The sequence below is a fragment of the Gorilla gorilla genome, chromosome 4, assembly GCF_029281585.2.
Source record: "Gorilla gorilla gorilla isolate KB3781 chromosome 4, NHGRI_mGorGor1-v2.1_pri, whole genome shotgun sequence".
NCBI classification, from domain to species: domain Eukaryota; kingdom Metazoa; phylum Chordata; class Mammalia; order Primates; family Hominidae; genus Gorilla; species Gorilla gorilla.
Window position 1 is genome coordinate 16,713,274 of NC_073228.2, and position 22,119 is coordinate 16,735,392.

At 53.5% G+C, this 22,119-nt stretch overlaps 1 protein-coding gene across 3 annotated transcripts; it reads left to right on the plus strand.

The window, feature by feature from the left end:
* The first annotated feature begins 58 nt into the window (after nucleotides 1–58).
* On the plus strand, nucleotides 59–21,831 carry GGA3 (golgi associated, gamma adaptin ear containing, ARF binding protein 3). 3 transcript variants are annotated; one of them, XM_063706103.1, is made up of 18 exons: nucleotides 69–157; nucleotides 9,433–9,601; nucleotides 11,617–11,701; nucleotides 11,829–11,904; nucleotides 13,701–13,799; nucleotides 14,851–14,974; nucleotides 15,255–15,358; nucleotides 15,510–15,590; nucleotides 15,948–16,085; nucleotides 16,725–16,806; nucleotides 16,905–17,021; nucleotides 17,364–17,609; nucleotides 18,009–18,079; nucleotides 18,314–18,633; nucleotides 18,851–19,047; nucleotides 19,342–19,511; nucleotides 19,662–19,772; nucleotides 20,035–21,831. In XM_063706103.1, exons 5-18 carry the CDS (start codon nucleotides 13,716–13,718, stop codon nucleotides 20,143–20,145), a joined length of 1,956 nt encoding a protein of 651 aa, XP_063562173.1. In that variant the 5' UTR covers nucleotides 69–157; nucleotides 9,433–9,601; nucleotides 11,617–11,701; nucleotides 11,829–11,904; nucleotides 13,701–13,715; the 3' UTR covers nucleotides 20,146–21,831. The 3 variants fall into 3 exon arrangements, with proteins under 3 accessions (XP_004041042.2, XP_004041043.2, XP_063562173.1); XM_004040994.5 differs by lacking the exon at nucleotides 9,433–9,601 and having other exon boundaries at nucleotides 59–157; XM_004040995.5 differs by lacking the exons at nucleotides 9,433–9,601; nucleotides 13,701–13,799 and having other exon boundaries at nucleotides 59–157.
* The last annotated feature ends 288 nt before the right edge of the window (nucleotides 21,832–22,119 follow it).

The following is a 22,119-nucleotide window of genomic DNA, read 5'->3' on the forward strand; positions in this document are numbered from 1 at the left end:
TGGCGCGGCCCTCGGTGACGGCACTCACTCCTCTCAGGACCCCATGCAGGCCCCGCCCCGTCTCAGCTCGTGCAGACTCTCGCGAGTTCCGAAGCCGCGGGGCCGGGCGGCTGCAATATGGCGGAGGCGGAAGGGGAAAGCCTGGAGTCCTGGCTCAGTGAGTACCCGCGGCCGTTTCTGCCTGCCCTCGAGCCGCTGGGCTGCCCCTGTCTTCACCCCCACGTCCCCTTCCCGGGCTCCACGGCGTCGCCTCTTGGCAGCCCACGCCCGGGCTCGCCCTCGCCGCGAGCAGCCTGCGATCACGCCCCTTCCCTATCAGGGCGCGGGGGCCCCAGTCCGGCCCCCACTTCCCTCGCTGCGGCGCGTCCTCTTGCTCTGGCGCGCGGCGGCGTGAACTCGGGGTCCCGTCGGGCACCGCAGGCTCGGGGAAAGGCGACAGCCAAGATCTTCGGGCTGACATGCTTCGGCGCTTTGGGGAGATTGTGGTGGGGTCGCCGGCCGGCGGTGACTCCAGGAACCCAGCGCCCCAATCCCTGACTAAGGGAGAAGCTTCGGATTGGGGCTGAGTCTCCGGTAGTGGTGGGTGCTGCCGACTGCGTTCAGTCGCCTGGCAGCTTCAGAATTGTGACCATGTGTTGGAGAAGTGACGGCTTCGCTCAGGCAGAATGCTTGAAGTGAGAATAATATTCTAAAGAGAGCGACGATAGAGAACAGAGAGCTCTACCTTTTTCCTGCAGTGACCACAGAAGCATGGTGAAATCGGTGTCGGGAACTCCCCCCACACACACATACATATACCCCCTTGAACATCCTAACGAGTCAGTGTTGATAGCCTATTCTGAGTAAGGCTGAGGAGCACAGTCTGAAGCTGTAGTTATAGAAGCGTATTGCTGTCATTGCACTGTGAATTACAGTGCTACGAAGGAAATGTGTGTTAACCTGGTTAGCAGGTAGTACTCTGCCTGAGGGTTAATAAGTGAACTTTCCTGTAGGCTAGACCTGGAAGCCTCCTTTAAGTGGAGAAATTGGACTGGTAATGGGATAGGTGAGATACCTAGTATTGCCTTGTTCTGAGGTCTCTTATTTAGTACTGCTTCCGGGATCTTGGAGGTGATAGCTATTTCCTCAAATTGTCTGATTTTTCCTAGTAAGAAACCCCCTTCAGGAGGTTGAGCTTCAGTTTAAAGGGGAGCATATCCCAAAAGAGAGAAAAAGTAAGATCACGTTTGCAAAATCTGCAGTTGCAGGCAGGTCATAAGGCTTCTTTATATATGGAACTGTTCTCCAAGGAGCTCAAAGTACTTTACAGATATTCATTAAATTAGTTTACCAAGTATCCTAGCAAAGCAGGCACTACTGCCATAATTTCACAAAAAGAGGACATCCTGACTCCAATCAAACCACTTGCCCAGAAATGCCTAACTTGCTATAACCACAGTGGAATTAGTTTGCTTTGAAGGTATTAATATGGGTATTGAATAATTTAAATGATCTAAGCTGAGTTTAATAGGCTACATTTAGAGTTACATTTTGTTTTTGTTACTTGTTTTTGAGACAAGAGTCTCACGCGCTGTTGTCTAGGCTGGAGTGCAGGGGTGCGATCATAGCTCACTGCAGCCTTGAACCCCTGTGCTCAAATAAGTCTCCTACCTCAGCCTCCTGAATAGCTGGGACTATAGGCACACGCCACCGCGCTTGGCTAATTCTTTTGATTTTTAGTAGAGATGAGGTCTTGCTGTGTTGCCCAGGATGGTCTCAAACTCGAGTTCAAGTGATCCTCCCACCTTTCCCTTACAAAGCGCTGGGATTAAACACGTGAACTACCGCACCCAGCCTAGAGTCACATTATGAAATGAGAGGGACACACTTGGTGGGGGGGAGTCACATGGTATCTGTAGAGACATAAGCTTCACAGTTGTTATGACTTAATAATGTGAACTGTACCAGTTGAACAAACCAGCAGTTGGGGTTCAGCGTCGTCTCAGTCAGGGTCCTTGTCACCCCACGTTTGCCTGAATTGTTGCAGAAGCCTCTGCTTGGCCCGGAGACCCAGGTCTCTCCCGTCCTCACCTCTCCTCAGTCCATTCTGCTCCCAGAAGCGCACTTGTGTTGAATCAAGTCATTCCACTGTTGCCTGTAATCTGGCTTTGGTTGTTCCAGGCCTTTTTCTCTGTGGCTTCTACGTTTTCCTGCTCTACTCAGTCTGATGTTCTTGGTTTACCAATACACATTGCTCTCCTTACCTGGAAGCCCTGCTCCCCTTTCCTCAACTAAATGCTTGAAAACCCATCTCAGATTCTCTTTTTCACAAACCATCTCTTGATGACTTCAGTCTTCTTTCAAGTCCCACCATGATCAGTCAATCAATGTTTAATGAGTACCTGCTACGTGGGGTGTTATAGGAGTTAGGAAGTTTAAGAAGATTTTGCCTTTAGTTGGATGGAGGTGATGCTGGAGTGGATGAAGAACTCTTAAAAGATAAAGATACAAGGCAGTGCTGGCCGGGCGCGGTGGCTCACTCCTGTAATCCCAGCACTTTGGGAGGCCGAGGCGGGCGGATCACGAGATCAGGAGATCGAGACCATCCTGGCTAACACAGTGAAACCCTGTCTCTACTAAAAAATACAAAAAAATAGCCAGGCGTAGTGGCGGGCGCCTGTAGTCCCAGCTACACGGGAGGCTGAGGCAGGAGAATGGCGTGAACCCGAGAGGTGGAGCTTGCAGTGAGCTGGGATTGTGCCACTGCACTCCAGCCTGGGTGACAGAGCGAGACTCCGTCTCCAAAAAAAAAAAAAAGATACAAGGCAGTGCTAAAACGCAGGCATTCTCTTTAGGGAACTGGGGATGGGGGAAGAGATGATTCAGTGAGGATACTCCATTTGAGCTAGCCATTAAAGAATGGGAAAAGTTGGGAAAAAAACACTAGATGGTGATGTGGAGAGAGCAGACCTGTTTGGGGCACACAGTAACAGAGGTGTTTGGGAATGAGGGAAGATAAGGCTGGGAAGTTAAAACCAAATTCTACCAAGTCTCCAATTTCCAGCCCAAGAAGTTTATTTTATTTATTTATTTATTTGAGACAGAGTCTTGCTCTGTCACCCAGGCTGGAATGCAGTGGCACAATCTCGGCTCACTGCAACTTCCGTTGCTTGGGTGCAAGCAATTCTCCATCCTCAGCCTCCCAAGTAGCTGGGACTACTGGTATGTGCCACTACACCTGGCTAATTTTTGTATTTTTAGTAGAGATGGGGTTTCACCATGTTGGCCAGGCTGGTGTCAAACTCTTGACCTCAAGTGAGCCACCTGCCTCAGCTCCCTCCAAAGTGTTGGGATTACAGGCTTGAGCTACCATGCCCAGCCCAGCCGAAGAAGTTTAAATTTCTGCAGTTATCAGGCCCTCATTCCTTCTGTACTAGGTGAAATCGGTGTTTTGGTGTCTTAAGAGGCTTGATTTGATATAGGTTTCATGCGCGTCCGTGTGAAGAGCCTACCAAACAGGCTTTGTGTGAGCAACATGGCTGTTTATTTCACCTGGATGCAGGCGGGCTGAGTCCGAAAAGAGAGTCAGCAAAGGGTGGTGGATTATCATTAGTTCTTACAGGTTTTGGGATAGGCGGTGAAGTTAAGAGCAATGTTTTGCGGGCAGGGATGGATCTCACAAAGTACATTCTCAAGGGTGGGGAGAATTACAAAGAACCTTCTTAAGGGTTGGGGAGATTACAAAGTACATTGATCAGTTAGGGTGGGGCAGAAACAAATCACAATGCTGGAATATCATCAGGTAAGGCTATTTTTACTTCTTTTGTGGATCTTCAGTTACTTCAGGCCATCTGGATGTATACGTGCAAGTCATAGGGGATGCCATGGCTTGGCTTGGGCTCAGAGGCCTGACAATAGGGACTTTACATAGGATTAGGATGGATTAGAACAGAAGTTCTAGAAGCAGGTGAGAAGGAGTAGAGGGTAGGGATAAGGAAGGAAGGGATTTAAGAAGACATTGAGAAGGAAAGGACCACAAGACTGAGAGGAATGGATGAGGAGAGAGGGAAGAAGGAGTCAAAAAAGAGGTGGGGGAATAGGGGACTTTTGGAAGGTGCACCATTTATAGGAATAGTGACTTAATAGACCACATGCAGTGGCTCATTCCTGTGGTCCCAGCTACTCAGGAGGCTGAGGTGGGAGCATCGCCTGAGCACAGGAGTTGGAGGCTACAGTGAGCCATGATCGCCTACTGCAGCAATAGAGTGAGACCCCCATCTCTAAAAAAAGAACAAGCACACGCCTGTGGGTGGTCCCAGCTACTCAGGAGGTTGAGGTGGGAGGATCACTTGAGCCTGGGAGGCAGAGACTGCAGTGAGCTGTAAGAGCCACTGCACTCCAACCTGGGTGACAGAGTGAGACCCCGTCTCAAACAACAAAAAAGAAAAAAAAAAAAAAACGAAAGACGCCAGGCACTGGGACTCACACCTGTAATCCTAGCACCTTGGGAGTTAAAGGCAGGCAGATTGCTTGAGCCTAGGAGTTCAAGACCAGCCTGAGCAACATGGCAAAATTCTGTCTCTACCAAAAGTACAAAAAATTAGCTAGGTGTGATGTGAGTGTCTGTGGTCCCAGCGAGGCTGAGGTAGAAGAATCATCTGAGCCTGGGAAGTTGAGGCTACAGTGAAGCCATGATCGCACCACTGCACTCTTGCCTGAGTGACAGAGTGAGACCCTGTCTCAAAAAAAAAAAAAAAGAAGAAGAAAAAGAAATGGGGAAGTCAGGAAAAAGATGTGATGCTTTTTTTTTTTTTTTTTTTTTAAGGAGTCTCACTCTAGTCGCCCAGGCTAGAGTGCAGTGGCACAATCTCAGCTCATTGCAACCTCTGCCGCCTGGGTTAAAGCGATTCTCCTGCCTCAGCCTCCCAAGTAGCTGGGATTACAGGCACCTGCCACTTCGCCTGGCTAATTTTTTTTTTTTTTTTTTTTTTATTGATCATTCTTGGGTGTTTCTCGCAGAGGGGGATTTGGCAGGGTCACAGGACAATAGTGGAGGGAAGGTCAGCAGATAAACAAGTGAACAAAGGTCTCTGGTTTTCCTAGGCAGAGGACCCTGCGGCCTTCCGCAGTGTTTGTGTCCCTGGGTACTTGAGATTAGGGAGTGGTGATGACTCTAAACGAGCATGCTGCCTTCAAGCATCTGTTTAACAAAGCACATCTTGCACCGCCCTTAATCCATTCAACCCTGAGTGGACACAGCACATGTTTCAGAGAGCACAGGCTTTGGGGTAAGGTCACAGATCAACAGGATCCCAAGGCAGAAGAATTTTTCTTAGTACAGAACAAAATGAAAAGTCTCCCATGTCTACCTCTTTCTACACAGACACGGCAACCATCCGATTTCTCAATCTTTTCCCCACCTTTCCCCCCTTTCTATTTCACAAAACCGCCATTGTCATCATGGCCCGTTCTCAATGAGCTGTTGGGTACACCTCCCAGACGGGGTGGTGGCCGGGCAGAGGGGCTCCTCACTTCCCAGTAGGGGCAGCCGGGCAGAGGCGCCCCTCACCTCCCGGACGGGGCAGCTGGCTGGGCGGGGGGCTGACCCCCCCACCTCCCTCCTGGACGGGGCGGCTGGCCGGGCAGAGGGGCTCCTCACTTCCCAGTAGGGGCGGCCGGGCAGAGGCGCCCCTCACCTCCCGGACGGGGTGGCTGGCCAGGCGGGGGGCTGACCCCCCCACCTCCCTCCAGGATGGGGCGGCTGGCCGGGCGGGGGGCTCACCCCCCCCACCTCCCTCCCGGACGGGGCGGCTGGCCGGGCAGGGGGCTGACCCCCCCACCTCCCTCCCGGACGGGGCGGCTGGCCGGGCGGGGGGCTGACCCCCCCACCTCCCTCCCGGACGGGGCGGCTGGCCGGGCGGGGGGCTGACCCCCCCACCTCCCTCCCGGACGGGGAGGCTGGCCGGGCAGAGGGGCTCCTCACTTCCCAGTAGGGGCGGCCAGGCAGAGGCGCCCCTCACCTCCCGGACAGGGCGGCTGGCCGGGCGGGGGGCTGATCCCCCACCTCCCTCCCGGACGGGACGGCTGGCCGGGCGGGGGGCTGACCCCCCCACCTCCCTCCCGGACGAGGTGGCTGCCGGGCGGAGACGCTCCTCACTTCCCAGACGGGGTGGCTGCTGGGCAGAGGGGCTCCTTACTTCTCAGACGGGGCGGCTGCTGGGCGGAGGGGCTCCTCACTTCTCAGACGGGGCGGCCGGGCAGAGACGCTCCTCACATCCCGGACGGGGCGGCAGGGCAGAGGTGCTCCCCACATCTCAGACGATGGGCGGCCGGGCAGAGACGCTCCTCACTTCCCAGATGTGATGGCGGCCGGGCAGAGATGCTCCTCACTTTCCAGACTGGGCAGCCAGGCAGAGGGGCTCCTCACATCCCAGACGATGGGCGGCCAGGCGGAGACGCTCCTCACTTCCCAGACGGGGTGGCGGCCGGGCAAAGGCTGCAATCTCGGCACTTTGGGAGGCCAAGGCAGGCGGCAGGGAGGTGGTTGTAGCGAGCCGAGATCACGCCACTGCACTCCAGCCTGGGCGCCATTGAGCACTGAGTTAACGAGACTCCGTCTGCAATCCCGGCACCTTGGGAGGCTGAGGCTGGCAGATCACTCGCGGTTAGGAGCTGGAGACCAGCCCGGCCGACACAGCGAAACCCCGTCTCCACCAAAAAAATACGAAAACCAGTCAGGCGTGGCGGCGCGCGCCTGCAATCGCAGGCACTCGGCAGGCTGAGGCAGGAGAATCAGGCAGGGAGGTTGCAGTGAGCTGAGATGGCAGCAGTACCGTCCAGCTTCGGCTCGGCATCAGAGGGAGACCGTGGAAAGAGAGGGAGAGGGAGACCTTGGGGAGAGGGAGAGCTAATTTTTGTAGTTTTAGTAGAGACAGGGTTTCACTATCTTAGCCAGGCTGGTCTTGAACTCCTGACCTCGCAATCCACCCACCTCAGCCTCTCAAAATGCTGGGATTGCGGGTGTGAGCCACCGTGCCTGGGCCATACATTTGTTTTTACACTCATTTCTGTACCAAATTAGCCCAATTATCTACTGTCTTGTTTTTTGAACTGATTTTTTTTTTTTTCATGTATTGAACCAGGAGAGCACAGCCTCCTCAAGGGTAAAATCTGTGTCTGGAACTTTTTCTGTAGTCCCTCCAGGGTCTGGCATGCTGACATGCTGTTTACTTCATTGTCTGCGGGTGCTTAACAAAGACTTGGTGATTGACTAAGTTTGTGTTTCCATTCAGGACCCTAGTGAAGGTTGACCTTTACTCCCTTTCCAGCCCATGTTCTTGCTTCTGCTTATTTGTAAGTCATTTGTTACGTAGATTTATCTTTTTGGATATGGAGCCTCACTCTGTGGCCCAGGCTGGAGTGCAATGGCCTGATCTCAGCTCACTGCAACCTCTGCCTCCTGGGTTCAAGTGGTTCTCCTGGCTTAGCCTCCTGAGTAGCTGGGATCACAGGTGTGCGGAACCATGCCCAGCTAATTTTGTATTTTTAGTAGAGATGGGGTTTCACCATGTTGGTCAGGCTGGTCTCGAACTCCTAACCTCACTCAGGTGATCCGCCTGCCTCGGCCTCCCAAAGTGCTGGGATTACAGGCATGAGCCACCGTGCCCAGACCATATGTATATAATTTTTTTTTTTTTTTTTTTTTTTTGGAGATGGAGTCTCACTCTGTTGCCCAGGCTGGAGTGCAGTGGTACAATCATGGCTCACTGCAACCTCTGCCTCCTGGGTTCAAGCAGTTCTCCAGCCTCAGCCTTCAAGTAGCTGAGATTACAGGTGTGTGCTACCGTGCCCAGCTAATTTTAGTATTTTTAGTAGAGACAGGATTTCACCATGTTGAACAGGCTGGTCTTGAACTCCTGACCTCAAATGATCCACCTGCCTTGGCCTCCCAAAGTGCTGAGATTACAGGCGTGAGCCACCGCATCCAGCCTGCTATGTAGATCTTGTTTTCTCTGGAATGTTTGAGCCGTGCTGGAATGGGGTACCCAATGCTGCTGTTTCCATCCCCACATGACGTTTTAAGTCCCACGAGAGTAGGCTAGCGATGGAGTGAAGCTGAAAAATGAAAGCAGGAAATCCAGAGACACAGAAACAGAGGAGGCTTTCAACAGAGACTCGAAAATAGACAGAAACCATGAGTCAGAGCAGAGCCCGGAGGGGTGGTTCGGGAAGGCAAGGTCTATAGGGGAAGCTTGGGTGTCACCTCTATGCCAGGTGAAGGAAATGTTGAGTGGGTGGGAGGCTGTGTGCATCTGCTGGGGAGGCAGTAGGCAGATGGAAAGATCAAGTCACCCAGAATTATCCCCAGAGGTTCCTTCCCGTTCCTGTGGGCGGATGAGCTCTGCTTTCTGAGCTGCCCAGAGAGCTGGAGGAGATAGACATGGAACTGACCATTGCAGAAACTAGGGCTTTTTGTGCCCGTGAGTAGGCAAAGAGCTCCCTGTGGATTTGCCATAAAAAGGTCTATCAAGGTGGAAGAAAGTGAGATTCTAGAGAAATTAATACAAGTGAAAAGTGGGCAGGAGTGTTCCTGGAAGTAGAAATGCTGTTGGAAGTTTAATAGGCTTGGGAAGAAGATAACGTATGGTGAATACCAGTTGCTTCGGGGGTTGGGGGGATCCACATTTTACTCTGTACTCAGAAGATGCTTTTCCGCGTGCAAAAAGTGAAAGTGAGTGGGCCAATTTTTCTTCTGTCACAAGGTGTATGACTGTTCCCAAAATAATAGCCCTGGGGGATGGGGATTGCTTCTCAGACCATTCAATTTTTGTACCCTGCAGCCTTTTGGTGTTATGTGAGAACTTTAAGCACCTGATAGGAATTAGTAACAGAGCTACGCTAATGCCTGAGAAAGTTTCAGACAATTGGTGGGAGAGACTTGGCATTTGGAATGTGATAGCTGGTAGGCTACCATACAGTAATGCAGGATTGCCAGACATTTCTTTCCAAATGGCTACCCTTGATTACATTTAACTCCCCTCCTTTCAAGCTCCAGATTTTGAAGGACCTGTTAATTCTCTTTCAAGATTGAAGACAGACACCTTCTTTTCTTCTAAAGAGGAACCTAGGCGGGGTGCAGTGGCTCCCACCTGTAATTCCAGCACTTTGGGAGGCCAGGGCTGGTCTTGACCTCCTTACCTGAGGTCAGGAGGCCTGGCCAACATGGCGAAACCCCATCTCTACTAAAAATACAAAAAGTAGCCAGGCATAGTGGCGCATGCCTATAATCCCAGCTACTCGGGAGGCTGAGGCAGGAGAATAGCTCGAACCTGGGAGGTGGAGGTTGCAGTAAGCCTAGATCGCGCCACTGCGCTCCAGCCTGGGTGACACAGCGAGACTCAATCTCAAAATAAATAAATATGAACCTAAACCATCAGAATCTTCCCCTTGCAGCCACAACAGAAACACTGCCGGGGAGGCCGAGCCCCGACCTGGGAAGCAGGGTGATACACTGGGTGCCACGGGCCTTCCCTCTGCCTGGCAGCTGTCGCTACTCAGATCCCTGCAGCCCTGTTCCCAGTGAAGGAGCTGGAGTCTCTGTTATGATTTGTTCATCCAGCTGGTGAGTTTGTTTTTTTTTTTTTTTTTTTTTTTTAGACAGAGTTTTCACTCTTGTTGCCCAGGCTGGAGTGCAATGGCACGATCTCGGCTCAAGGCAACCTCTGCCTCCCGGTTTCAAGCGATTCTCCTGCCTCAGCCTCCTGAGTAGCTGGGACTACAGGCATGTGCCACCACGCCCAGCTAATTCTGTATTAGTAGTGATGGGGTTTCTCCATGTTGGTCAGGCTGGTCTTGAACTCCTGACCTCAGGTAATCCGCCTGCCTCAGCCTCCCAAAGTGTTGGGATTACAGGCGTGAGCCACTGCACCCGGCCCAGCTGGTGATTTTTTTTTTTTTTTTTCTGAGACGGAGTCTCGCTGTCGCCCAGGCTGGAATGCAGTGGTGCAATCTCAGCTCACTGCAGACTCCGCCCCCCGGGTTCACACCATTTTCCTGCCTCAGCCTCCCGAGTATCTGGGACTACAGGCGCCTGCCACCTCGCCCAGCTAACTTTTTGTATTTTTAGTAGAGAGGGGGTTTCACCGTGTTAACCAGGATGGTCTCGATCTCCTGACCTCATGATCCGCCCGCCTCGGCCTCCCAAAGTGCTGGGATTACAGGCGTGAGCCACCACGCCCGGCCCCGTAGCTGGTGATTTTTTAAGTTAACGAAATACAATTATGAGAAATCAGAATTCAGAAAGTAATGACAGAGAGGGGCTTGTCGGGAGGGGCTCTAACACCCTGCTTTGGGCCCTCATAGAGATCTGGGGAGGGAGCAGGAGTGTTTTAAGGGGTGTGCGTCTTCAGCCTTCCATTTGTCTTCGGAACCCAAAGCCCTAAATTTAGCAAACAGCTGGAGAGTGCTTTCTGAAGAGGGAGGCTCTGGATCTGAATCAGAGATGGGAACCCATGTAACCACCCTCAGCTGGGCTCTTCAGTGTAATCACAGGTTTGGGAAGGTAACTGAGGAGAGCCCATGCCAAATATCAGAACTTTGCATTTGGTGCCTGGATTTTAAATCCCAGGGGCCCTCTGAGAACTCTAGTACACTTGTGTTTGTGCTTGACCATGGAAGGCCATTAGAGCCTGGGGGTGCTAGATACTCAAGCTGCAATCCCAGGCAAGTTGCACGGTGACCAGGGCTTAGTAGGGGCTAAGTAAATTTTGTTGGCTTGACAATGATGAGCATTATGTGCAATTTCAGAAACACTTAAAGCATTATGGAAGGCTAGGTCTGGAAAAACCTTTTGACAGGTATGTGGAAAATATTCGCTGGGCGCGGTGACTCACGCCTGTAATCCCAGCACTTTGGGAGGCCAAGGCGGGCCGATCACCTGAGGTCGGGAGTTTGAGACCAGCCTGACCAACATGGAGAAACCCCGTCTCTACCAAAAATACAAAATTAGTTGGGCATGGTGGTATGCACCTGTAGTCCCAGCTACTTGGGAGGCTGAGGCAGGAGAATCACTTGAACCCGGGAGGCAGAGGCTGCAGTGAGCCGAGATCATGCCACTGTACTACAGCCTGGGCAACAAGAGCGAGACTCCATGTCAAAAAAAAAAAAAAAATTCATGGTTATAAATATGTATTTTTTTTATCTAGTTCAATCTGATTTCAGTTTCCCCAAAAACCCTTCTTGACCATCTCCACTTGCTCAACACTGAGCTCATTTTTAATAGCTGGAGTTCCCTTTATTATATTTACATGTTTCATGTAGGCATTTTTTTGGGAATATTTTAATTATTTGTGTTTGTCCTTTTGACCTTGATTCCACTCTAAGCTTCACGAGACAGAATTTGTTTTCTCTTTTATTTGTGACTTTCAAAATACTGGACAGAAAGCAGTATTTGTATTTGCTCTCCGACTGAACTTTTTTTTTTTCTGTCTCCTTGCTACTGACTGTTCTACTGAGGCTTCTCTATTAGAGAGTAGAGTTGAAAGCAAACTCTTAGTGCCTAAAACTTGCGAAGAAAACCTTCCATTGCATCCTCCTTGCTCTTCCTAACACTTGTCCTCTTCTTTGTTGTATTGCAAGATAAAGCCACCAATCCTTCCAACCGCCAGGAGGACTGGGAATACATAATTGGCTTCTGTGATCAGATCAACAAGGAGCTGGAAGGGTGAGTCTCAGCACTGTGGGGGCAGCTGAGAGGGAGCGGACTGGGAAGGGGAACAACCATGGCCAAGGAGGGCCAGCCAGGTAGCCCCAGGCTTAGTGCACTGGAGTGTGTTCTGCTTGTCCCCCAGGCCACAGATCGCCGTCCGACTGCTGGCCCACAAGATCCAGTCCCCGCAGGAATGGGAGGCGCTCCAGGCCCTGACGGTAGGTCCTTCACTCTCCGGAGGTGGAAACCGCAGCCCTTCACCTGCCCACGCCATTCCTCGTGTCCCCATAGCGGTTCTCAGGGCTCATGCCAAAAGCCAACAGAAAGTCCTTGATACAGACTAGATAGATCTCGAATCTGTTCAGCCAGCTGTTCCACAAATGTGTGTGCATTGTGCCAGGCCCTGAGGCCTCAGAGGTGACTGCAGTGCCGTCCCTGCCAGCACGGCCACATGGTTAGTGTGTGAGGCAGAGGGGCTAAGGAAAGCAGCCCAGAGTCAGGGCCCTGAGCCCCACGTGGCGCAAGAGAAGGCTTGGTGAAGAGATGCTGACAGGGCTGTGTTGATAGTTCAGAGCTGGCCAGCTGAAGAAAAGAGGGGTCGGTCCAGTTCATTCTGTAGTTAAACAGTGCCAGTCACTAGCGAAGGTGTCGCACTGATGGCTGAGGCCCCTAGGGCAGATCCTGGTGTCTGTTCAGACTGAGGGAATTTAAGGTGTGGAATGGTGCCTGGCCCTCAGTGCCTCCACATGCTCCGAAAACAAAGAGCAGCCGAGATCTGAGGAATCCGGGGCTCTAGCCTGACTGCATTCACGTCCTGGAAAGAGAAAAGAGGAAATATCATCTGGTTCACATGCACCCCTCAGTCATATTTGCTGTAGAACGAATTCCTTAAAACAGTGATTCTCAGCGGGGCACGGTGGCTTGCACCTATAGTCCCAGCACTTTGTGGGGCCTAGGCCGGGAGGATCGCTTAAGGGAATTCAAGACCAGCCTAGGCAACATAGTGAGACATTGTCTCTACAAAAAATAAAAAAATTAGCCGGGCACGGTGGCACACACCTGTGGTCCCAGCTCCTCGGGAGGCTGAGGTTGAAGGATGGCTTGAGCCTGGGAAGTTGAGGCGAAAGTGAGTGGTGATCACACCATTGCACTCTAGCCTGACCAACATAGCGAGATTCTGTGTCAAAAAAAGAAAAAACAAAAACAGGTAACAAAACCCAGTGATTCTCAACAGGGCCCTCCAGGGAACATTTGGCAGTGTCTGGAAACATTTTTAGTTGTCACACATTGGGGTGGGGGTCCTCCTGGCATCAAGTAGGCAGAGGCCAGGGATGCTGCTCGACACCCTATAAAGTGCAGAGTGGCCCCCCACAACGAAGAATGACCAGCCCAAAATGTCAGCCAGGCCTCACCTGAGAAACCTTGCTTTAAAATGCAGAAGCCAAGAAAGAGAGCCTGGACAGTGCACTCCCCCTTAGAAACCGCGGTGCCAGGGACCACAGGCAGCACAGGAAAGCCAAATCGTGAGTTAGGGAGATAAGCGGAGGGAGGAGAAATATCCTGTCATCTTTCCCACAGATAATAGGATTTAAACATCCCTACCATTCCCTGCACAATTGTTGGTGAGCTTGTGGAAAGAACCCGGGACACTGAGTCAGAGAAACTTTGTCCCTGGACCTCACCTCCCTCATTGTAAAACACGAGGCCAGAATCTTTAAGGAAGGCACCTTCCAGGACTGGTATCCAGGCCTTCTTGGGGTCGGGGTCTCGGGGTTTCTTGCTTTAGTCCCTGCCCAGCTTCCCCAGCAGAGGTTTGCAGTTGAAGGGACATGGTCTGTGAGTGATCTCGTTGCTTAATTACACTGTCCCCGGGCAGTGCACACCGCTTTTCGTGATGAGCTCCTTCCTGTGGGCGTGTTTATTCAGTACTCTCTGGGTGCCAGGGATCTTGCCAGTGCCAGGTTCCAGCCCCGAGCGTGCCCTCACTGAGCGCCTCTCCTCTGTGCGGCTACAGGTGCTGGAGGCATGCATGAAGAACTGTGGGAGGAGATTTCATAACGAAGTGGGGAAGTTCCGCTTTTTGAATGAGTTAATCAAAGTCGTCTCTCCAAAGGTCAGTCAGCGGCAGATTCCTCGCTTTTAGGGACTTCTTTTGTGTTCATTCCCATCTCCCATCATACTGGCTTTCACTGCCCATCCAACATCTCCAGGGAGCTGAGATTATTTGTGTCTTGTCCTTAGAGAGCTAGGCCCCGGAGGTAACGGGATGACCAAACAGGCCACAGGGACCGGCAGCTTTTTCTGAAGCGCCCTCAGCCCAAATCTGACAGGTGATGTGGTAGTGGCTGTGTGTTTGTCCAGGGTGAGGGCCCATGTAGTGTGGGACTCTAGGCGCCTGGCACACGGCAGTTGTGGGTTTTGTGGGTTTTCTTGGCCTGTGTCACGTGGATACGGGGAGCTGGCCTCCGTCATTGCTCCAATGCTCAGCTGGCCGTGTTCTGTTGCACGCTGGTGTGGCGCAGCTCTGGGCCCCCACTTAAAGCAGAGGGAATACTTTTCCATGCTAAAGACATTCTCATGAACACCCCCAAGATAAAATGCAGTTGTGTTTCTGGCAACTTGTGCGTGAAAATGCACTTTCCTCAGAACTCAAAATATCCACCCAACCATGGCCTGCACCACATGGGCATCAGGGTCACAAGGAAGCCTCTCTGTCTTGATGTCCCCAAGGTAGTAAGGAAAGGGAGAGAGCAGGGGTGAGCACCGAGGGCGTGGTCTCTGGTGTCAGACTCAGGTTTCCATCCGGCCCTTACACCCTGGGCAAGTCAGATGATCCCAGGCGGCAAATGGGGACGCCACCCCTACTGACGTGGCTGCTGTGCAGATGAGTAAGGTCATGAATACACTTACAGGACACTTCCTGGACAGGAGGTGATGACCTCCTGGCCCCCTGCCTATCCACAGACTGTATCCAGATGGACACAGCCACACCACAGGGAGTCCTTCCCCTCCCCACGCTGTCTCACACACACTTGGACACCTGCAGATTTTGAGTAGGACCATAGCTGCTGAGCAGCCACGCCATTGCTGTGGAGGGAGCCTTACACTTTCTCTGCCTCCGAACTGCACTTAACTAGGTCCTCTCATTTTCTTTTGCCATGTAGTACCTGGGGGACAGGGTGTCTGAGAAAGTGAAGACCAAGGTTATTGAGCTGCTGTACAGCTGGACCATGGCCCTGCCAGAAGAAGCAAAGATCAAAGACGCCTACCACATGCTGAAGAGACAGGGTACGTGTCTGCCTGCCCGCAGCCTCCAGGCAGCCCTCGAAGGCTGGCCCAGGCAAGGAGAGAAGGGAAGGTTTGGGATCCCCGGGGTCCCTCCTGAAGAGAACAGCATTTGTCCCCAGGCAAGGCTGAGTCGGAGTTGGATGGGATAAGGTGTAGCAGCCTGCCCTCCACCCTGCTACCCTTTGCAGGTCTTGATCACAGGGACGTGGCCCTTGGTGTATGAGGAGGGGTGACAAGGCAACCACAGCCTGAGTGCACGTGCTGCCATGTCCCCTTTCAGGCATAGTGCAGTCTGACCCACCAATTCCTGTGGATAGGACGCTGATCCCCTCTCCACCACCTCGTCCCAAAAACCCTGTTTTTGATGATGAGGAGAAGTCCAAGGTAAAGGACACCCTGGGCCTGGGATTTTCTCATATGAGAGTGGGTGGCAGCAGGGGAATGTGGTTTGCACTGTGCTGCGGGGAGCCTCTGGGGTTTCCCTGGGGTACAGGTGCTGCCTCTTCCCTTCACCTCTGATTTCCTCCTCTCTCAGCTTTTAGCCAAGCTGCTGAAAAGCAAAAACCCAGATGACCTGCAGGAGGCCAACAAGCTCATCAAGTCCATGGTGAAGGAAGTGAGTGGGCCCCGGTCCTTCAGGCACGGGGTGGAGGAGCCCATGGCCACACAGCAGAAGCCGCTTTGCCCCGGACACGGGCCTGTTTTGTTCTCCCCTGCTGCCAGCTGCCCTACCTGTGCCCCGGCGGCTGAGAGTGGGAGGAGGAGCACAATAGCTTCCACGGGAGCACGGAAGAGAGGAGTGGGTTGGGAGCAGTGTTGTGAAAGCAGAAGTATAGACTGGGCCTCAGGCACCCCACACCGAAAGGAGCTTCCGAGCCTCTGTACTTGTGTTGTGGGGTAAGGTGTGACCTGGCGGAAGTGGAAAGACAGTCAAGTGACGCTGTCTTTCTCTTGAACTTCTTCACTGGGGCAGGACGAGGCACGGATCCAGAAGGTGACCAAGCGTCTGCACACGTTAGAGGAAGTTAACAACAACGTGAGACTGCTCGGTGAGATGCTGCTTCATTACAGCCAGGAGGACTCTTCGGACGGGGACAGAGAGCTGATGAAGGTGGGACCGCCGACGGCAAAGGCTGCTTCCCGGGGCTGCGCTGCCCTCCAGGAGCTCAGCCAGCATTTCCTGAGCACGTGCCTTGTCAGAGACATGGGCTGTGCACTTGGCAGTGTATTCATGACCTTACTCATCTGCACAGCAGCCACGTCAGTAGAGGGTGGCGTCCCCATTTGCCTCCTGGGATCAGCTGACTTGTCCAGGGTGTAAGGGCCAGATGGAAACCTGCGTCTGACTCCAGAGACCACACCCTCGGTGCTCACCCCTGCTCTCTCCCTTTCCTTACTACCTTGGGGACATCAAGACAGAGAGGCTTCCTTGTAACCCTGATGCCCATGTGGTGCAGGCCATGGTTGGGTGGATATTTTGAGTTCTGAGGAACTTGCCAGCCTGGAAGGCAGGAGGGGACTGACTTCCCCTGACCCATCCTGGTGACTGCTACCTAGACAAACATCCTGGGTGATGTGGTGTGGTGGTGGTGGCTGGTGGCAAGAAGACGTGCGCTGTGATCCCAGCTTTGCTGGTAATTGACCGTGGCAATTGGCATATCCCGGTCATTTTCTGGGCATGAACCCTGAATGAATCAGATGATCTCTAAGGGCCTTTGTGGTTTGATTTTTATGTCTGAATCTCTTTCAGGAGCTGTTTGATCAGTGTGAGAACAAGAGGCGGACTTTATTTAAACTCGCCAGTGAGACTGAGGACAATGATAACAGTTTGGGTGAGTGAAAGAGCGACGGTCAGGGATAAGCCAGGCGTTTGGATATGTGGGTGGGAACTGTCACAACAGGAGTGAGAAGTCTCTCTTTCCTGCTCCAGGGGACATCCTGCAGGCCAGTGACAACCTCTCCCGGGTCATCAACTCTTACAAAACAATTATTGAAGGGCAGGTCATCAATGGTGAGGTGGCTACCTTAACCCTGCCTGACTCGGAAGGTGAGATGCTCTGGTCCCCAACTCCAGACTCCTCCAGACCAGCCTCAGGCCCCTACCATGAAGCTGCGGGTGTAGGCTGGCCAGCGTGGTGGTGTTGCACAAGGCCCAAGGGAGTTCTTTGCCATTCCAAGCAATCCTCCGGCTTCCCGGAGACCTGGAGATGTGGGTGGGAATTTCCCCACCTGCTTTCTCAGGCTTGCTTTGCAGCATCCTCTGGCGGAGATGCCATTGGATTAGGCCAGAGGCTGTAGCAGTAACCTCTGTGCCTAGGGTGCTGCCTCCTGCCACACAGCCACTAGAAGACCCCTAATTATTCCTGTTCTGCTCTGTTGACCCATCCAGGAAACAGTCAGTGCAGTAACCAAGGCACGCTCATCGACCTTGTGGAGCTGGACACGACAAACAGTTTGTCCTCCGTGTTGGCCCCAGCACCCACTCCACCCTCTTCAGGCATCCCAATCCTCCCTCCACCACCCCAGGCCTCAGGACCTCCACGGAGCCGCTCCTCTAGCCAGGCCGAGGCCACCCTGGGGCCCAGCAGCACAAGCAACGCCCTCTCCTGGCTGGACGAGGAGCTCCTCTGCTTGGGTGCGGCCCACAGGGGGCATCAGGGGCATCCCCTGACAGGGCTCTGGGAGGAAGGGTGTGTGGAATTAGGAGCCCTGAGCGGGGCCCCAGTGTGACTGTTGGGGTGGGCAAAGAACCCAGAGTTGGAGGTACTCAGTGAAGTTCAGCGACCCTGAGGGCCCCAGGGCCGTCCTCCCGGTGGACTCTGCCTCCTGCCCTGCACCCCGCCCCACAGGCCCCCCGCTTCTGCATCATGGACTGGAGGGCTCCATTACCCTCTGGAGGCTGCCTGCAGAACAGTTTCTCCCTGCGCCTTCACCCATTGATGTCACTTGTCACCTGACCCCTCCTCAGGCAAGGCGGGGCTAGGGCTGCCTAGCTCAGAGCCTCTTCTCATCCGGTTTTCTTCTCTATTGTCAGGCCTCGCCGACCCAGCCCCTAATGTTCCTCCCAAAGAGTCAGCTGGGAACAGCCAGTGGCACCTGCTCCAGGTAGGGGCACAGGATCGGTGACAGCACTACTGTGCCAAGGACCTCCACTTTCCAGCGTCATGTCTCCTGGGCTGCAGTTAGCTGTCCTTCCCCTCCAGAGCGTGCCAGCTGCAGCGGGGAACAATGAGTGCCTCCGGGGCTGTCTTCCGTGCAGTCCTTGGAGGGCTGCGCCCCGTTCCAGCAGCAGGCCCTCCCCACCCGCCCTTGGCTCACCACCCTTTCTGTTGCTCATAGAGGGAACAGTCCGACCTGGACTTCTTCAGCCCCAGGCCGGGGACCGCTGCCTGTGGCGCCTCCGACGCTCCTCTGCTCCAGCCCTCAGCCCCCTCCTCAAGCAGCTCCCAAGCTCCACTGCCGCCTCCCTTCCCAGCTCCTGTGGTCCCAGCCAGTGTTCCTGTCCCCAGTGCGGGCTCCTTCTTGTTTTCTACTGGAGTGGCCCCAGCCTTGGCCCCAAAAGTTGAGCCCGCAGTCCCTGGGCACCATGGCTTGACGTTGGGCGACAGCGCGCTGCACCACCTGGATGCCCTTGATCAGCTTCTAGAAGAGGCCAAAGTGTAATGAGTGGGAGGAGATGTGGGGTTGCTGAGGGTTGGGCCTGAATGTGTCAGAACCAGAGCTAACTTTGAAGGGGTGGGGGTGCCTTGTAGTCCCATCAGTCAGGCTGGAAGGCAAGGGGTGGGCCTGGGTAAGAGCATGGTCAGGGGCCTTGGGTGAGAGTCCTGCAGCTCTGGCTGGCTCTCTGACGTGCTTTCCATCCTTCCTGCCTCCCAGGACCTCGGGCTTGGTGAAACCCACTACCTCCCCTCTCATCCCCACCACCACCCCAGCCAGGCCCCTCCTGCCCTTCTCCACGGGGCCCGGCAGCCCGCTCTTCCAGCCACTGAGTTTCCAGTCCCAGGGCAGCCCCCCGAAGGGGCCTGAGCTCTCCCTGGCCAGCATCCACGTGCCCCTGGAATCGATCAAGCCTAGTAGGTGTTGGAGGATTGAGGTGGGTGGGGCGGTGGGGCCTACAGCCACAGAGCTGTAGGACATGCGACAGGGATGGATCCAGGCAGTCTTTGCAGGGGGGTCCCTTAAAGCCAGGCAGGCCTCCCTGCCTGCATTCTCAGTCTTAAGCTCCTCACTGAGTGCCTCTCCCAGATTCCGTTAGGAAGCACTGGACTCATCATGACCACGGAGTAGCCCTTTTCTCCTCACCGCCGGGGCTCTGTTGGGTGTCTCTGGTGCTGCTCCTCCCACACTCACATGTCACGTTCTTACAGGCAGTGCCCTTCCTGTGACAGCCTATGATAAAAACGGCTTCCGCATCCTCTTCCACTTTGCCAAGGAGTGTCCCCCAGGACGACCTGACGTGCTGGTGGTGGTGGTGTCCATGCTGAACACGGCTCCCTTACCTGTCAAGAGCATCATGCTGCAGGCTGCAGTGCCCAAGGTACCAGTGTCTCCCTGGGGCCAAAATGGCCTTATCTTGACCCTGTTGTGTAGAGGCCTTTGCAGCCAGCAGGTGGCAGTGTGTGTGTGCACTGCAGGTTCCATCTGGGGCACCTGCCAGTTCTCTTCAAAGGAGCTTCTCTCTCTTTAGTCAATGAAAGTGAAGTTGCAGCCACCTTCTGGGACAGAACTCTCTCCATTTAGCCCCATCCAGCCACCTGCAGCCATCACCCAGGTCATGTTGCTGGCCAATCCACTGAAGGTGAGCAGCAAAGAACCCAGGGGTCCCAGCCTGAGGCCCCAGCTGCCCCAGATTAGGACCTCAGGCCCACCACCTCCCAGCTGGAAGTGTTTTGACTGTAGGATTGACACATCCCTTTGCTGCCTTAGGTTAAATGTCTGAGCATGGTTGGGGGTTGCTGGGAAAAGGGACCATTCCTCTAGCACAGAGAGGGTAGCAGAATAGAGGGCGTCCTGCCGAGGGGCCGCCCGGGCTGGATCTCACTTGCTGCCCTCTGTCACAGGAGAAGGTGCGGCTTCGGTATAAGCTGACCTTCGCCCTGGGGGAGCAGCTGAGCACAGAGGTGGGCGAGGTGGACCAGTTCCCTCCTGTGGAGCAGTGGGGGAACCTATGACCCCAGAGGACGCTGTGATCTCCACCTTGAAGCCAGGCAGGCTGCCCTGAGACGAGGAGGGCTCTGGTCCTGTCACGCTCCATGCCCTGACAACAGTGCTTGTAGCTTTGATGTGGAACAGGGGCCCTGGGCATTTCTGCTGAGAACCAAACTGCTGCTGTGATAACCTCTCTCCTTTGGCCCCTAAAAGGACCTGTTTTTATCTACCTGTGTGACTTGAAGTGGCCATATGCTGTCAGGGGTGGGGAGTGGCCCCTGACTTCACTGCTGTCCCGGGAACATGGACCCCCAGGCTTGGCGTAGGTGTTTGCTTCCTTCTACTGGCATTCACTGAAGCCACTGGGGTGGGGGGGTGGGAGTCTCTAAAGAGAGACTGTCATGGGTCATTCCCCACAAGAGCCACATCCTCACACCTGACAGATGCACGGCCCAAGGGGCTGCAGCCCTGTTGCAATTCCATGCTTCCCCCGCCAACCAGCTCCTGCTGCCATCCCCAGGGAGGTGGCCCAGGAAGGTGCCTGGCCCAGAATAAGGAACTGGCATACTGCAAAGTCCCCAGCCTTGCCTCTGGTGGACAGCATTGTCCTGGAATGGCCATGGAGTGATGAGTTGTGTGCTTGTCCCTGGCAGTGGCAGGCTGTGTCCTATGGACATCTTGGCAGGACATGGAATTTGGCCTCATGACAGGCCCAACTAGGGATAGGAAAGAAAATGAAGAGAGCCAGTATTTCCCCTTCTCCAGAAGCAGGTACTCAGCTTTCTGGGAAAAGTGTGCCTCCAGCCATGGGGACAGGCCATCCTACTGACTACCTCTTGCTTGGCATGAAATAAACTGCTATCCTCCCCTTGGAATCTACCGCCACTCTACATCCTACTGCTTTGGCCTCCCTCTCCTCTCACCAGATGGCATGTGGTGTGGCACCTGTGGCTGGACACAGGAGGCCTCAGGATCACAAATGTTAACACTAGACATATGTCCTAATGTGCTGCCCAGAAACCTCAACTGTTCCCCAGCTACTGAGGGGCACTGTCAGCGAGATGTTGGGTCTGGAGGTGATGAGATCGGGCCACACTTGAGCTGAGTCACCAGACCCTATTGCTTCAACAGTGCTTGGCCCCCGCCAGCTTGTCCCGGCCACTCTAGCTGCTGGATGTGATCCTGGGACATGTACTCCAAGCCTCCCTCACAGAAAAAAAAAAAAGAAAAATCACCAGCTGCCATAGACACGGGGGAAGCTTGCGGAGCTCAGGTGAACAAGCTCAGCAATCGGACATCTCTGGAGAAAAGAAGGTGGCACAGACCACATTCCCTGGTTCCTCCCTGCCCCTTGCCAGGCTTCCTTATTCCTTACTATGGAAGAGGTCACATCCCTTCCCTGCCCCTCGCTGTCTTTAGCAAGCAGGTTTCACTGCTTCATTAGAAGAGGACAAGTCAAAAGTGAATCATTTTTCACTACTTAAGGAATAAATCCAAGAGCTTTCCAGAGACTGGCCGCTGCAGCCCTGGGAATGTCTGTGGAATTACTATGTGGAAATGGAACTTTGTGTTACGCTCTAGACATTACAGTTATTTGAGTGTTACTCGTTACTATTGAGGTCAATGCTTCGTGGCAAATGGCTGTACTGGATATACCAACTCTGCCGCCCTTGTTTTGCTGCATGTTAAATAAAACCATTTTCACTGTACTTGGAATCTTCCTAGTACAGACGCCATTCACCCTGATGGAGGAAAAGGTACCACCTATGAATTCTAGATATACATGAGGACAGCCTATGATAGAACTGCCCAAGGTTTTTGTTAAAAGTGCGGGTTCCTGTACGCTTATATTTTAAGGGAACTAAATAACCAAAATGTTAAGTGTTCCAGAAGAGGTGAGGTAAGATTTCAGAAGCACAAGTATACCACCAAGCGTTCTTGTTCAGATTTCCAAGACACTGCAGTCACCACAACTTTGGGGGTTTCTTTTTTTTTTT

Excerpts from the sequence above, each read along its gene's own strand:
- GGA3 (XM_004040994.5), top strand. The coding sequence starts at position 118 with ATGGCGGAGGCGGAAGGGGAAAGCCTGGAGTCCTGGCTCA. Across the intron at positions 158-11,616 it reads AAGCCTGGAGTCCTGGCTCA|ATAAAGCCACCAATCCTTCC; the intron begins GTGAGTACCCGC and ends TTGTATTGCAAG. Across the intron at positions 15,359-15,509 it reads ATGATGAGGAGAAGTCCAAG|CTTTTAGCCAAGCTGCTGAA; the intron begins GTAAAGGACACC and ends CTCCTCTCTCAG.